Source organism: Schistocerca serialis, chromosome 5 (assembly GCF_023864345.2).
Source record: "Schistocerca serialis cubense isolate TAMUIC-IGC-003099 chromosome 5, iqSchSeri2.2, whole genome shotgun sequence".
Taxonomy (NCBI): Eukaryota; Metazoa; Arthropoda; class Insecta; order Orthoptera; family Acrididae; genus Schistocerca; species Schistocerca serialis.
The window spans coordinates 475,129,613-475,147,381 of NC_064642.1; the positions used below are offsets into that span (position 1 = coordinate 475,129,613).

A 17,769-nucleotide genomic window follows, 5' to 3' on the forward strand; every position below is an offset into this window, starting at 1 on the left:
AGTGTACCCCACTCATGGTTACTACAGATATTTCCAATATACAAAGTAGATCCTAAATTGATACAGTTTCTAAACATAGTAATGAAAAACTGGAAAACCACACTTAATATCCAAACAAATTCAGATAATATCACATCACAGCCAATACAGATTAAGCGTGGAATATACCAAGGAGACTCAGCAAGTCCTTTCTGGTACTGTCTTGCTCTGAACCCACTATCCAACATGCTAAATAATACAAATTATGGATATAATATTACTGGAACAAATCCACACAAAATCACACATTTGCTATACATGGATGATCTAAAACTACTGGCAGCAACCAATCAACAACTCAACCAATTACTAAAGATAACAGAAGTATTCAGCAATGATATAAATATGGCTTTTGGAACAGACAAATGTAAGAAAAATAGCATAGTCAAGGGAAAACACACTAAACAAGATGATTACATATTGGATAACCACAGCAACTGCATAGAAGCGATGGAAAAAAAAGATGCCTATAAATATCTAGGATACAGACAAAAAATAGGAATAGATAATACAAATATTAAAGAAGAACTAAAAGAAAAATATAGACAAAGACTAACAAAAATACTGAAAAAAGAATTGACAGCAAGAAACAAGACAAAAGCTATAAATACCTATGCTATACCAATATTGACGTACTCATTTGGAGTAGTGAAATGGAGTAACACAGACCTAGAAGCACTCATTACACTTACACGATCACAATGCCACAAATATAGAATACATCACATTCATTCAGCAACAGAAAGATTCACATTAAGCAGAAAGGAAGGAGGAAGGGGATTTATCGACATAAAAAGCCTACAATATGGGCAGGTAGACAATTTAAGAAAATTCTTTGTAGAACAAGCAGAAACTAGCAAAATACACAAAGCATATAAATACATTGGCAACACCATTGCAATTTCATAACCACTTCTACAACCCTTTAGATCACATAACATCAACAGATATGAAGAAAGTAAATTGGAAAAAGAAAACACTACATGGCAAGCACCCGTATCATCTAACACAGCCACACATCGATCAAGACGCATCCAACACATGGCTAAGAAAAGGCAATATATACAGTGAGACGGAAGGATTCATGATTGCAATACAGGATCAAACAATAAACACCAGATATTACAGCAAGCATATTATTAAAGATCCCAATACCACAACAGATAAATGCAGACTTTGCAAACAACAAATAGAAACAGTAGATCACATCACAATCGGATGTACAATACTAGCAAATACAGAATACCCCAGAAGACGTGACAATGTAGCAAAAATAATACATCAACAGCTTGCCTTACAACATAAACTTATAAAACAACACGTTCCCACATACAAGTATGCACCACAAAATGTACTGGAGAATGATGAATACAAATTATACTGGAACAGAACCATTATAACAGATAAAACAACACCACATAACAAACCTGACATCATACTCACCAATAAAAAGAAGAAATTAACACAACTAATCGAAATATCCATACCCAATACAACAAATATACAAAAGAAAACAGGAGAAAAAATTGAAAAATACATCCAGCTGGCTGAGGAAGTCAAGGACATGTGGCATCAGGATAAAGTTGACATTATACCAATTATACTATCAACTACTGGAGTCATACCACACAATATCCACCAGTACATCAATGCAATACAGCTACATCCAAACTTATATATACAACTACAGAAATTTGTAATTATTGATACATGTTCAATTACCCGAAAGTTCCTAAATGCAATATAACATATACCGTACAGTTAAAAGGAAGTGACGCTTGATCAAGGTCCACGTCACTTTCCATTTTTAACCAGACTTAACGGCTGAGAAAGTAAAGAAATAATAATAATAATAATAATGCATTGAGAAACATACTAAACAGCATGTGGTTACCAGACTCAGTGTTGAAAGGCATAATTAGTGGGACGATGGTGATAACGCATACAAATAGTAACTGAGTTTGGACATTATTAGCAAAGCACGTAGCTAGTCCTACTGGTAATGTAAGGCCCTAACCAAACGTAATGTATCTGAACAAGGCAAGAATAATAGTTGGTACTAATCTGTGGGACCACTGAAGGAGGGTACAAAGGGAAACAGGTTTCGCATCTAGTAGATGAAGTGGTGTGAGTAAATTCACACCCGTGACATGGAAAGAGCTTCTTTCAAAGCAGACCATTCTTCCATTTCTACGATTTTAGTATGTAAGTACAAATGTGTTCTAGAGGACCCGCCGCAACCGCTGTTGACGATTAAGATGCCAGATACCATATCACCTGGACTACATTTACCAAATAAAAAACACATGCCTCGACCCAGGATCAAACCATTGACATCCTGCATGCTAACCCAATACTCTATCCCCTGCACCAACTGTAGTGCACAACTAAAACTTGCTGTCAGAGGTAGTTACCATACATGTGGTTGCAGTGTTGCCAGATTTCCACTCTTTAATGTCCTTTTTCTGCCGGATGTACTCGCCAGACGAAATTTTTACTTTAAAAATCAGAAGAATTAAGTGGAGGTGAACAAGAAGAGATAACAGATATATTAATGCACACCACCGACATTCAAAATAAGATTTGTTCTGGAACACAGCACTTTACACTGGCTAATGGTTCATAAGCACCATGGACACCTAAGGTTAACACATAAAACAAATTATAATGAGATATCACCCAGTGAATCAATTTAAAATATCTGACAGATCTTGCAATCACATTGCTCTTCGAATACCATGGGGAGACACAGGCATCCATACCCAACAAACAGAAGGAAGATAGACCAAAATGACAATGAACACTGCGCTGACAACTTGACACTATTCTCATAAATCACAACATAAGCCACATTGGTACTCAGTAACTTGCATGGGATAACATGACCCCAATATTGGTTGGCCGTGCAGAGTTAACACCACAACAAAGAGGCCTATGGGAAGCTCATTACAGTTTTGTTCCTCAGCCCGTGCTGCTCACCAAAGCAGCCACCATTCCCGGAGCCACAGCAGCAGAGGGCGCTGTGCTCCAACAGCAACATGTTGTTCAAACATAACATGAATAGTGATATTGATACATTGCGAGAAAGTCGCCACTGGTCAGTTCTGATAACAAATCTAGTGACCTAGTGTATTCAACATGCAGTGTGAAGGATGTGTCAGTAGAACAATCCATGATATAAGTAACAGGAATTCAAGTCGTTTTTAATTGGATCAAGGAAAGATATTAAACCCCATTTACAAATGATGAATGAAAAAATGTCCATCACCAATGGAAGATGAAGAATGTGCATTTAAAACACTTGTTAAGATTCTTCTGTAAATTAAAGAATAATTACACCAGTACCTAAGGAAAGTACAGTACCACAAGTGATAACCATCTAAGGCAAATTTGCGTAGGTCGGGGTCCAATTTTGCATATAAAATCATACAGATTATGTTCAGTTGGGACTAGAGACTAAAGAAGGTAATGTATTAGGAAGAAAAATGTTTAATAAAATATTCAAAAGTACAAAAAATTAAATTACAGTGCGGTATTATGCGTTGATACAATGTAAACTGAACTTATTGTAACACGGGAGGGGTAATGAAATCTAACAATGTTGTCTGACTAGTCAAATTTTATTTCTTCTCATGTAAAATTTGCTCATAGCATGCCAATAGATTTTTTTATTCGCTGTTTCGCAACAGAGATGCACAGTTCATTGGGAACTACATTTTCTAAAATTTGTAACCTTTTTTCAGTTAACTGAAGCCTGCTGTGAAGTTTGTAACTGTCGTTTGATCTTCTGATTGAACTGGTTCTGAAGAACCAGGTTGTTCAGTTTTTGCTCTTGCTCATGCATTTCTATAAGCTCATCAGTTGTCAGCTCCTGACTGTCCATCCACCTCTAAATATTTTGGCAAGATAGCCGTTTCATCATTCATGTTATTCAGTAGATCAGAATCTGGTGACGATTCCACCTCGGTTTCAGTGGTGAAAAGAAAAAACGGGGGGCAGCTTTTTCTAGATGTCATTTACAATTCTGTTAGTGAAATTTTATTCTGAAATTCTCATGGCATCCAAAACATTGAATTGCTTCCAAAGGTATTTCACAGGGAGTTTGTAATTTTGTCTCATAGCTTCATGCAGGTGCGCAAACAATTGTCTCATGTTGTAAGTTTTAAATTTTTAATTACTTCCTGATCAATCAGTTGAAGCAAGCTGGGTGTATTTTGTGTGAAAAATACAATTTTCACACGTAGCTCGAAATCAATTAGACCCTGTGTGTTGCAAATTAATAGCATCACTTCAAATAGGATTTGTTTTTATTGGCATTAACATTTGACTTCAGATATGAAGTGATGACTAAGGGAAGCTGTTACCTATGCTTAAGCATTTGACTTCCAAATCAAGGGCAACCCAGCTTAAGGTTATTTTTTTAAAGTTCTTGGATTTTCTGAGGTATAAAGTAAGTGAGGTTTTAATTTGCAATCACCAGCTCCATTCGTACCAACTATCACTGTCAGTCAATCTTTGGTGGCATGAAAGATGGAAAGGTTTCCTTATAATGTGTCGTAGCAGGTGGAGAGGTGATACTCCGACGTGGCGCGTCCCAGGTGGCGGATAGGGGGGTCCTCACCAGTTTACTGGCGGACTTGAGCGAAATAAAATAGCTCTCGCGGACCAAACACTAAACAACCTCTACGGCTAACAACCGTAGTTGTAACTCGGAGCTTGCTCCATACAAAGTTGACTACCTTTGAAAGTCAAACATGGAAGGAAATCTTTCAAGGAATAATCCACCGCTTGGCAATAACCAAGGAAGACTGCACTCGGATACGGTGGGCAGTCACCTGAAAGATAACTTGGATGAGTCGGAGCATCTGAAAATACCCAAAACGGACAGATGAGCAAAACTCAAGACAGGACAAATAAACTACATTGCGACACACAATATAAATTCCCTCATACAACCAGGCAAACTCAAAATTCTGACGGATGAAATGGATCGCAAGGGGATTCTCATAACCGGACTTCAAGAAATGAGAAATACTGATCAGGAGCCGATAGAGTCACAAGGATATAGGATTTATAAGGGAATACCAGGGAAAAGAGTCATGAAACAGTGTCCACAATTTGGAACAGGATTCGTGGTGAGTCTGAAAATAATAGAGTCCATAATAGAATTTAAAGCACAATCTCCCAGGCTCTCAACATTAACTCTAAAAGCTGCAAATAAAATGTACACAATAATAAATGCCCATGCCCCGACAAATGATAAAAATAATAAAAAAGAACACAGAGAAGAGGTAGAAAAATTTTGGGAGCTCTTAGATCAAACGACGAATAACATTAATAAAAATCACATCAAAATTTTAATTGGAGACTTCAATGCCCAGCTAGGAAGGGAAAAGAGATATAGAGACATAATAGGGAAATGGACAGCACAAAGAACAACAAACAAAAATGGCATAAGACTAGTGGAATTTTGCAGAAACCATGACATGATCTCAAAGTCGACGTATTTTAAGAGAAGACCAAGTAAACTAAAAACTTGGAAACATCCAGACTGGAAAAAAGGAGAATGGCAACTGGACCATGTCTGCATGGATAAGAATTACCACAAGGAAATTTACAATGTGAAAGTACTGAGAGGGACAGATACCGGATCAGATCATTACATGATAAAAATTAAAATTAAATTAACCCCATTAGCAAAGAAAAAATCCCACCAAAAGAAGAAGAGAACCTATGACCCTCATAAACTGATACAAAATGAGGATTATGAAGCACAAACCAGGGATATAAAAATAACAGATGATCTGGAAGAAATAATTCCCAAATTGAAACAAATAGCTGAACAAGTTGCCCCTATAAATCCAAGGAAAAAACACCAGTGGTGGAACGATGAATGTGATGAAGCAGTGTTGGGTCGACACCAAGCCTGGTTAAGGCATCAAAATGAAAAAACAGAAAAATCATATTTGGAACTCACAAAACAAAGGAAGACAACACAAAAAAATAATAAGGAGAGTTAAACGTCAGTACCAAAAAGATATACTTCTAATGATAGAAACAAATAGTGAAAAAACAAACTCAAGAGACTATTACAAAATATTTGGCAGACAATTACAAAGATATGATCCTCCAACATTAATGTTAAAAGATAAAGATAATAACCTAGCCCATAGCAATAGTAAAAATACAGAAATTCTAGCAGAAACATTTAACAAGTTACTAAATTGTGAAGATCCCCCAGAACTTCTTCAGATAAACACAGAAACCCAATTAAAACACCAGCAGAAAATATAAATCCACCTACAATTAATGAGGTCTACAGAGCTTTGAAAGAACTCAAAAACTACAAAGCAAGTGGAGAAGATCAAACGTTTGCTGAACTTTGGAAATATGCAGCAGAACCAGTAAAGATAGCATTACACCAATGCATAGTAAAAATCTGGAATGAAGAGAAATTACCAGAAAATTGGACTACTGCTATAATACATCCATTACATAAGAAAGGAGAAAAATCAAATCCAGACAACTATAGAGGAATTTCCCTTTTGGACTGCACGTATAAGATCATGTCAAGAATACTATACAACCGCTGTAAAGATCAACTAGAACTGGAACTGGGAGAATATCAAGGAGGATTTAGATCCTGGAGAAGCTGCCCAGAACAGATAATCACCTTGAAATTAGTTATGGATGTCTACAAAAGAAGGCAAAAACAACTAGTCATAACCTTTGTAGATTTCAAAAAGGCGTATGATTGCATCCATAGATCTTCAATGATGAAAATATTAAGGAATTTTGGACTTCATCCTAAATTAATAAAAATGATACAGTTAACCTTAACAAACACCAAATCCAAAGTAAAATTTAGAGGAGAAATATCTGAACCATTTACGATTAAAACAGGGTTGAGACAGGGAGATTGTTTATCACCATTGCTATTCAATTGTGCTCTTGAATATGTAATGAGAGAATGGTACAAGGAAAATCCTATGAATATTAAAATTGGAACTAAGAAAGATAAAATAAACCTAAATTGCTTGGGATTTGCTGATGACCTAGCATTACTAGCTAATAATATTCAGGAAGCCACGAAACAAATAACAAGCTTACAAAATATAGCACAAAAATTAGGACTCCAGATATCATTTGAAAAGACTGAAATAATGGTAACGGATCCACTTGTAATAGATCACATCACAGTGAACAATAGGGAAATTAAAATAGTGAAACAATTTAAATACCTGGGTGAAATTATAACACACAAATTGGACGAGAAACCTGCATGGCGAGCAAGAACTAATAAAATGATAAAAGCTCAAAAACTAACATGGTCTACGTACAATAAAAAATGTCTATCAATTAAAACAAAATTAAAACATTACAAGACGGTGGTTCAACCAGAGGTTACATACGGAAGTGAAACTCTTTTTAAAGTCACCCAGAAAAACAGAATTGACAAAATTTTAAAAGTAGAGAGAAGAATTGCTAGAACATGCATAAATAAGAAATATCAAAAAGCTGGGCAATGGCGGATAGTTCCAAATGAAGTGGTATACAGAGAACTGGAGCCCATCACTGATACTATACGAAAGAAAAGGATCTCTTTTTGTGGTCACATTCTGAGGACACCAGAAACCAGATTATCAAGGAAAATTATTGAGAAACTCTGGAATTTGAAACAACAAGGAGGATGGCTTAAGGAAATAAGAGAGGATATGGAAGAACTGGAAATAACTCTGGATGATTTGCAGAACAAAACGCCAAATTTAAAGAAGTTGAGGGACACAGAAATAAGATTTAAACCAAAAATTGACAAACGACATACAATGAAAAGGGTATTTACAGATGAGGAACGACGAAAAGCATCGGAACGAATGAAGAGATACTGGGCCACTCGGAAGGGGAAAATACCAAAGAAGAGGACCAGAAATGATTGACTGAAGTGGTCCAATGAGGCCGTAAAAGCAGAAGAAGAAGAAGAATGTGTGATAAAAGTTCTTTTGGGCATCTTCCAGAACAGACCAGTTTCAGCTACATTGAAAATGGTTTGGCTTGTATAGCCACCTTCTCCTATCGTTACCCCAAATTTCTCTAAATAGTGTGACACAGTCTCTTTATCAGCAATTGCTGTCTCTCCACTTCTGCGATCCTTTGCTGATTACAACTTTTGAACTAGTGCATCAAAGTCTTTGACAGATGTTAAGTTTATATTCCAGAAATATGTTTTTCTTTTCTTGGTTGACACAAATGAAACAGTTCTGTTTCATATGGATGACATGGTTAGAACCTATCAGTCAAGCTAGCCCCATGGATCAAACGATTCCCCATGAAATGCATCTGAACCTGTCATAAACTAAACATAGTGTTGTCGGAATGAGGGAATAGAGGTGCACATTGCTCAGACAGACAAATCACATAACTCAGGATTTGTGCAAAATGAGGTAACAGAAGTCAGGGGATATTATGGTATAGAAAAGCAATAAATTACAAGGTAACAAAACAACATGATCTCATCACTTAAGTTTAATTATGCATGATTTTAATTTCTACGTTGTCCAGTCAATATGTAAAGATATAAATTAATGGCATCTCCTCTGTGTGGATGACAGTGATCCAGGAATGGTTGAAAGGTTTTGTATTACAATGTATCATTTGTTGTAAAATACATTATGACTGGTTTGCTTGGACAGTCCATGGGTGTACTGCTGGTCCACATTGTCCAACGGGCACAATATTTTGGCCATCAGACATGTCGTCATCTTTTAATGCACCGACGAACTTGGCTCCTGAGGGTAGAACACCCGTGGACTGTTGGAGCAAGAAATACGCCCGGAGAAACTGAAGACTCACATCATATACTCCTACGGAGAGGAGATGTATCGCAGCATGAAGAAATACGACAAGCTGTGACACCAAACGAGCCGTTTGCCAAGTGCTCCTGCTTTTCTAAAGAGATCTTGTGCTGATCAGGTTTTGCCAAACTTTGCTGAGGTACCGCATCACATCGATTCTGCAGCAACTAAGAGACTTATGAAGCATGCTAGCCTCTCCTTGGTTCGGGAGAGGGTACACTTTACCAGACGCAGCCTTGAGTACAACTCCCAGGAACAACTGGAACTACATCTACAACTAGCCAATCATTTTAATTCTGGTACCTGGGACTGGATTGATGGTGTTACCTGGGTGACCGACGATTCTGCACATAAGAAGGCCTCGGGATGTCAGATATCTAAATTCTCTTGTTTCTCTGACAAACCATCGCTGGAGGCCCTACACAAGACGGTCATCAATCTCACGGATATTGAACTGACTGGGGATGCTGTCTCTGTTCTGGAGAAGGGACTTAATTTTGCCCCCACACTGAGCTTTAAGCCGGTAGCGGACACTGTCAGTATTTTTAGATTATATTAGATTTACTTCAGTTGAACTGGTTACTGCGCAACTACCAATAGAAGCAGCTGAAGTACGTCGGGAAACCTACTGTGCTCTGACGAGAACTAAACCGATCAAGTCGAATATTACCAGCATTGAGAGGGCAGCCATTTGAGACCTGAGACAGAGTCCTGAGATTGTGTGTCTCACCGGCTGACATAGGCAATGCTACGGTTGTTCTTTCCCACAAGGACTACATTGAGAGGATGCAGAGCCTGCTAAGTGACGAATCTTACAGGAAGATCAACACTGACCCCACAAAGAAGGTAGAGAACAGGACTAGGGCTCTTCTCAAGGATGCAGATTTATCGGAGGATGTCGCCAAGAAATTGACACCTTAAGGACCTGTACTGCCAAGACTTTATGGACTCCCTAAAGTCCACAGAGAAGGGGTGGCATTACGCCTAATTGTCAGCAACATTAGGTCACGTACATATTTGCGGGCCAAATACCTGGCAGAATTACTAAGCCCTTATGTGGGTAAATGCCCTCATCACATTCGTAATTATGTGGATTTCATAAAATGTCTAGACAACCAAATAGAGGCTGGGACACCACCATGCACGACAAGGAGGCATATGGGCAGTTCTGATTTTATTGGGTAGGATCCAGATGTTATGCATAGACGTAGTGCTATTGGATGTAATATATCTCTTCAATTTTGTTGCTTAACAAAGTTAAGATTTGGAGCCATTCTGTTATTATTCTTGTTTAGACTCTTTGTGGCAGCCTATATAGGCAACTGTATTGTTATTTCATGTCTTCTGGGGTAGGGAAGTTTCCAGAACTCCTGAGCATATGCAAATAGTGTCCAGTGGCGGTGGCCCTGTGAAGGTTTTTGATGGTGTTGGCTCCAGGACCAGCCATGGCTGGCCTCTAATAATTCCTCTGGTGGTGACAACATTGGAATCCCCAATGAGAACTGCAGATGACACCACATATGTGACTGGTGTGATGTATACTTTTCTTGGGTATACTGCTGATAAAAAGCTCCGGTTTACAGCAGGCTGGCTGTATTCAATTACTGTAATGTTTCAGTGATTGCCATACTCTTCTTCTATCATAATGTCAAGATATTGCTCCTTTATTCACATTCGAGGGCCACTGCATCTTCTATGGTTGGCAGGCAAGTTGGGGGAGGTAGAGAGGAGAGATTAGACCTGGGCTGGAGGCTGCATTTGAATCTTTGCATGGATACACACCTGCTGGGATTGCAACTCGACAAGTGGACAAAGGTGGGGTGGGGAGAGGAAGAGAGAAGTGGGATGCAGGAAGAGGATTTGGGGAAGGATAACTAACAGCTTGGAGGAAGGCAGCAGATTTGCTGGCTAGAATTGTAGGAAGTAAGCATGGCAGGTGTATGGGCTAGGCATGTGAATCACAGGTTCTGGAACCAGTGATGTGCGGCACACGGCGAAGGAGAGTTGTAGGTATCAATTAGACAGGGGTGACAGCACAGTTGAAGAGGAAACTATTTGATAGAGAGTGTGTGGCCAGATAGTGGAGATTGGGGCTAGAAGGGTTATGGGAGTGAAGGATGTGTTGCAAGAATAACTGCTGTCTGCATAGTTCAGAAAATCTGGTGGTGGAGGGAACGATCCAGATGACATGGGTTGTAAAGCAGCCATTTAACTCGAGCATGTTGTGCTTAGCTGTATGTTGTACCAACTGGGTGTTAGCTTTGTACTTGGCCACAGTTTAGTGGTGGCAATTCATTCTGGTGGATAGCTCATTGGTTGGTGTGCTGAAATAAAAAGCTGTTTAGTGTTTGCAGTGGAGTTGTTATATGCTTTCAAAGGTGAGATAGGATAAGCCTATGGCAGTACTGCAGTAGGAAGTGCTGGATGGGTGGATCATGCAGGTCTTGCTCCTTGGTATTCTGCAACATGTGACCCATGTGGCAAGGAGTTGGGAACAGGAGTGGCATAAGGATGGATCAGGGTGTTGTATAAGTTGAGTGGACAACAGAATAAAGGATCTTTGGGTAGGATATCCCTCATTTCTGGGCATGTTGATAGATAATCAAAGACGTGTGGAAGGAAATGATCCAGTTGCTACTGTCCATAGCGATATTTGATGATGAGGAGGGTGCTTCTTTGTAGCTGAATCTTGTGTGTGTGTGTATGTGGGGGGGAGAGGATTTGGGATGTGTGAGGATTTTACATGGTAACTTGGTGGACTAGGTTTGGGAGGTAATGTCTGTCTGTGAAGGCCTTTGTGGGACCTTCAGGATACTGCAGATACGTCATCCACAGGTGGCTAGACTATACGATAGTGAATTTTTGATGTGGAAGGAGTGACAGCTATCAGAATGCAAGTACTGGTGGTGGTTAGTGTGTTTAATATGGACAGAGGTGTGGATGGGGCCATCAGAGAAGTGGTGGTCAATGCCCAGGAAAATGACATGTTGGATTGAGGAGGACCACGTGAAGCAACTGGGAGAGAAGGTGTTGAGATTGTGGGAAAATTAGGATAGTGGTGTCTTGGCCCTGAGCTCAGATCATGAAGGTATGACGAATGAACATGAACCAGACATGGGTTTTGGGTTTTGGGAGGCTCAGAAACATTCATTGAGATGGCCCATAAAAAAAGGTGACATAGGAGGGACGCACGGCTGTGCTGAAGATTTATTTATATGCCTTCCCATCCAAGGAGGAGTCGTTAGTGTGAGGTTATAGTTGGTAAGGTACATGAGAAATGAGGTAGCAGGTTTCTATAAGGCCATGGGCATGAGGGATGCTGGTTTATAAGGAGCTGGCATCAACAGTGATAAGGTATCCTGGTGATAAATGGGTGAGGATGGTGGAGAGTTGTTGAAGAGCATGGCTACTATCTTTGATGTGAGAGACTAGGCTTTGAGCAGTTGGTTGGTGGTGTTGGTCAACAAGAGTGAAAATTCTTTTAGTAGGAACTAGGATTGTTGGATTTATAGATTTTGGGGAATTCATAGAAGGTGGGTATGCAGGGTGTCATTGGAGTGAAGAGAAAGGTGTACTGGAAGCAAGGTTCTGGGATGGGCCTAAGGAGTTCAGTAGTGATTGGAGGTTATATTTTATGTATGGGGTGGGATTCCTATGGCAGCACTAGTTAGTGGAGGAGCCAGACAGTTGGCAGAAGTGTTCTGTCAGATTGTCACTGTGATTCATCACAACAGTGGTGGAACATTTGTTTACAGGGAGGATGATTAGGGCAGGATCAGTTATGAGGTTGTGAATGGCTGTCTTTTCTTCTGTTAGAGATTCGTGTTCTTGGAGAGGTACATTGGGGGAAGAATGATCAGGCCACGTGGAAGGCAAGGAAAGGGTTGGTTAAGTAGGAGGGGGGAGGGCCTTGGTTGGTTGGTGGTATAAACTGGAAGAGGCAAAGTTTAGTGTTGGAATTAGGTATGTTTTGGTTGGAGGGATTGGTAGCAAAGATGTGTTTCAACTTTAAGGGATTGGGAGAAGAGAGAGTAGAGCTTTGTAGATCTTTTTCAAGTCCAACATGGTTAAACTTGTGTGTGTGTTGGGTGGGGGGAGGGCAGAGGGGGGGGGGGGGGGGGGGAAGCTGCAAGTGAGGAGCTTTTATAGGATTGAAACTTCTGTAGGATTGGAGATTTTGGAATGGTCAACAATGTTTTGTTTTTGTTTGGGTTCTGGATTTTGTACAGTGTCGGAGGAAGTTTTGGAGCATGGGGTAAATTGAAGAGGTCAGCTAGGCAGTGCCTGGGTGCTATGAAGGATTGCGGGGGGATTCTTGTGGTTAGCATAGGTGTTGATGGGTAGTGTTGCTCCAAGGTGGGAGAAGTATGTCAGAAGGTTGTATAGTTTACAGAGCTAGTGTCCGCAATGCTCTTCAAGATATTGGAGGGCAAGAGTTTCAATTTTGGAGATGTTTATGTTGTTAGGCTTGCAAAGTAACAATATCTTGTGGAGAGAGCATAGACAGTTCTGGGAGAGATGTTTCTCTGCAGTATCAAATTTGTGAGGGATAGGGACTAGTGGAATGTGAAAAGATTAAGGTGGTTGTGAAAGGAGGGGTGGGATGTAGAAAATGGATTTTTGAGAAATGAAAAGTCTGGAAGAATTTATGATGAGGGCAGTAGGATAGTTCTGGGTTGTGGGGCTATTTAACTGCATGTAAGTTATCGTCACGCACAACAAATAAAACACACACAATTCCAGTGAGAGCAATGTGTGAATAGGGATGGGTCAATTTGGAGATAAAATGTAGAGTTTTGTTGTGAGGATAGTGTTTTATCTGTGATTTGATTGATGTGTGGTTCATAGAATAGCACGTGATGTAGTCGAAATGGATGTTACCGGTGCCACAAGCTGTCACAAAAGTCATGTGTGACCACATTTTTCAGGGCCAGTGATGCATGTGTGTAATAAAGGTGAGAAGAAAACCGTAGGAAAACATGTGAACATTTAGGAACACATGCGAACACAGTATGGGAGAGACAAAGTAGACATAAATTACGAGGACATACTGAGGGGAGGACAGTATGAGGTTTATAATGGAAGGGAGCCACTAAACAGTATAAATATAGTAATAAAAGTTCTGACCGAATGTAAGTAATTTATGACTAGGGGAGACCACAGACAAAAACATGAAATATTGAGTCTTTAACAGCTGCACACAAAGAGAAAAAAAACTCTCTCTCTCTCTCTCTCTCTCTCTCTCTCTCTCTCTCTCTCTCTAACACACACACAACACAACACAACACAACACACACTTGTGCCCCTACATTGTGTTGGCTGGAAACAGAGTGCCAGGTGGTCTAGGATGTATGGGGATAGTGGTAGCAGAGGGGGAGGCTAATGGACAGGCACTACCCCCCTCCACCCAAAAATAGCCCAAAATCTGATTTCCTGTATCGTTTCATCACATAGCATTGTGCTGGAGCAGAACAGTGAACCATATTCTTCTCCTGAGCTTTGATTATCCATTCTCATGGCTGGAAATGAGGGACATCCTACCCAAGATCCTTTCCACCCTCCTAAAGTGGTATTTCAACACCCACACAATATATAAATCATCTTGGTTCATCGCTATGCCACTCTCGTCCCCAATCCCTAGCCAAATATTTGTATCCTGGCGAAGGACCTGGTGCCAGATGTGGCCAATCCATCAACACAGCCCCTTCTTCTCCAGTCCTGTCGTGTGTGTGTGTGTGTGTGTGTGTGTTGTGTGTTGTGTGTTTGTGTGTTTGTGTTAGTACTGTAGGTTGTCAACAGAGTTATCCAGAAAGCTAGCAAGTTTCCTTTCTCTTTTGTGTGTGGTTTTCGACAACTCAACACTTCTGCTCTTTGGCAAGTGGTCTCCTTTACTCCTAAATTATAGAAATATAAGCATTGTACTGAAGCTCATAGCAAATTCTGTTTCTATGATAAATATTGCCTTCCTAGTTTGTATCCAGTTTTATACTGTTCTGATATCAGTATATATTCTGCATCATAGTTATTCCTTGTTCACATTTTTCACATATTGTAGTAATCTGTGGGAGACAGTTACATTCTGCATTTGTTTTATTTGTGTGGTTCTGTCATAGCCATTGTAGGTTGACATTTACGTTCTTTGTGACATTTGAATGGATTATTGCTGTCGTAATGCAAGCTGAAGCATAAAACATTTGAAGAAAACAAGATTGTCCACCACACATCTATAACACACTAAAAACACACAGTCATAAAAGCATGTAGTCATACAAGAAGGCTTAACTAACTATCAAATATCAGTTATTAGCTACTGAAATACTTTTTGGAGGTAATCCAACATCGAGAGGAAGTGCTACAATTCCAACAGTAATACGTTAGTGGGATATTACATAGATGTCTGAGTATATAATCCAATGATATATGTGGAAAATATGTTAAATAAGGGAAAGGTAACCACTTGCCAACAGGCTGTTTGTGTGTGGCACACAGAAACATGTAATAGAAAACAGTTAACATTAGCTTTCAAGCTCTTGCCCTTTTTCTAGTAAGAATACACACATACATCCATATAGTTTCTTTGTGTGTTTGTGTGGTATGTTTGTGGTTGCCTTTCCTTTATTTCACACATTTTTCCACCCAGGAATTTCTATCCTTGTGACACTGTGTTTCATGTATTTATATTTTGCCATTAGTAGTGACTGTTTTTCTCTTCTTGTATACTTCTCAAAAAATTATTATGTACAAAAAGAAAATATTTATTTACTTTCAGGCAAAAAACTGAAGTGCCCATTTTGTGAGCGTCTGTATGGCTATGAAACGAACTTGCGGGCACACATTCGGCAGCGTCACCAGGGTATACGGGTTCCATGTCCATTCTGCAGCCGCACCTTCACCCGCAACAATACAGTTCGTCGTCACATTGCCCGTGAGCACAAAACAGAATATAGCTTGAAAGTGTTCCAGCAAGCTCAAGTCCATAATCACAACAACCAGTAAACTCAAGCCAATCAACAGTAACAGAAATACCTCAAACGATCTTATACATAAATATATTATTGATATATACAAATCTATATATATAGATATATATATATTATTAAATGAAAAATGTTATATTGTTTAAGGAAATGTAAAACAGTGTACTGTTAACTGTTAACAGATCTTTCTTTTTTTTTCTTTTTTTTTTTCTCTTTATTTCTTCAGAATTCTTTCTTCTCACTGACATATATCTGATGACTAATTGGCTCTCTTTGACACAAGAACACAAAATTTTGTTATTGCAAATGACTTTTGGTTGCAACTGCAAACATATTTGACAGAAAGGGCTTTATGAACTTCATTGCTGTCCTCATCTCGTTGCCCAAAGGCAGCAGTTTATCTACAATGGTGCCTCACTGATAAGCTACAAAATGAGAATTTTTGAATTGCAGTTGGTGGTAAATTGTGTTCTGCTTTGAAGTGTGCATTTGAACTTCAAATAATAGTTTGATTTTGTATTTGTACATTTAATACAGTTAAAATCTTATCAAACCTCTTCTAGGGGTGATGATAAAACTGTTGCCCTCCATAACTTGTGGTTTGCAATTTTATTACCAACTTGCATTGCTTGTACATACTAAAAACTTGTTCAGTTGCATCCTGAACATCTTGCTTCCAGTGGGCTTAAAGACCACAAGAGAGTTATGTTTAAGATACACTGAGCAATTTAAAGTTGTACACATTATTTTGTTATGATATTCCGTCATTTAAAACAGAAATTATTGCCATTTTCCTGTTAGATAACTAGTCATTGAAATGTGCAACCTCACATCTTTTACATCTCAGGAATCAGTAGTAAATGAAGATATTTTTATTTATCAGGCCCCATTCAGATGGGTTATCAGGGACAGTAAAATATCTAGTGCCAAATCACCGCTATACACAATGTATAAAGTATTTTATTTTTTAAAGAATCTTTAGGAATTTTGAATATGAGCTTATTATTGGAGTACACCCAGTAGAAGGAAGTCAGCTTACGTTGCAGTTGTAGCTTAGTTCACACAGCACTTCAGCAATGCTAAATTATTATGTCTTTCTGTCCTCACACCAGTCTATTTCTTAATGATTATTTGACCTCTTCTCATCCTGTTTCTTTAAGATATTCTATATACACACAATATTTATATTCATGTTTACTGTTCGCTCCTAGTCAATGTTTTCCTGTAGTGTATAGATGTTTGTCAGTAATTTGGTCATAACATTATTTGTACACAGTTTATAGATTCCAGTTTACATACAAGAATAATGTGCATATTCATATATATCCATTGTTATTAATCTGTACAGTGTTTGACAGATCTGAAATGATACATTTCATGACAGTTTTTACAGAACTCAGGATCAAGCATCACAAGAATGCAAAAACTGTTATTTTATACAGCTATTTTAAATACTGCATTTTCTAGGAGGTACTTTTTACCGATGTCCTTATATTTTTCCTATTTGAGGAGAAAGCCATTGCTTGATTTACAGTCATGTTCTTGTTTGATAGGTTTTCCCTATGCAATCTCAGGTAGTTGGCATTTTAAATGTCACAAGTGTAGGATCGTAGCAACTTTTTATTTGTTCTTTTTTGTGAATGTGTAAATTTTGAACTTGTAGAAACTATAAGACGTAGTTTTATTTCTTGGTGATTTTTGTTGTTTGTAATGAAACTATGTTGTTACAGTTGGAAAGTGCAAGAAAAGTGATTTCAGAGTTGTACAAGTGAAAGTAATGTGTGTACCGATCATCATAACACAGCAGTCAAGATAGCACCTAAGCAGATGTTATAGCTGCAAACAGTGTGAGAGATATGGGAGTGAATGCTTGGAGATGTGTGAAATAGTCTATCTCGATT

General features: G+C 38.7%; 1 protein-coding gene across 3 annotated transcripts in view; it reads left to right on the forward strand.

Moving 5' to 3' along the window:
* LOC126480730 (zinc finger protein chinmo) overlaps nucleotides 1-16,042 on the forward strand; it is a 135,429-nt gene extending 119,387 nt beyond the window's left edge. For all 3 annotated transcript variants that reach the window (XM_050103999.1, XM_050104000.1, XM_050103998.1), the window contains exon 6: nucleotides 15,661-16,042. In XM_050103999.1, the coding sequence (XP_049959956.1) occupies nucleotides 15,661-15,887 (227 nt within the window). In that variant the 3' untranslated portion in view covers nucleotides 15,888-16,042. The remainder of the gene's footprint in view (nucleotides 1-15,660) is intronic.
* Nucleotides 16,043-17,769: the final 1,727 nt, after the last annotated feature.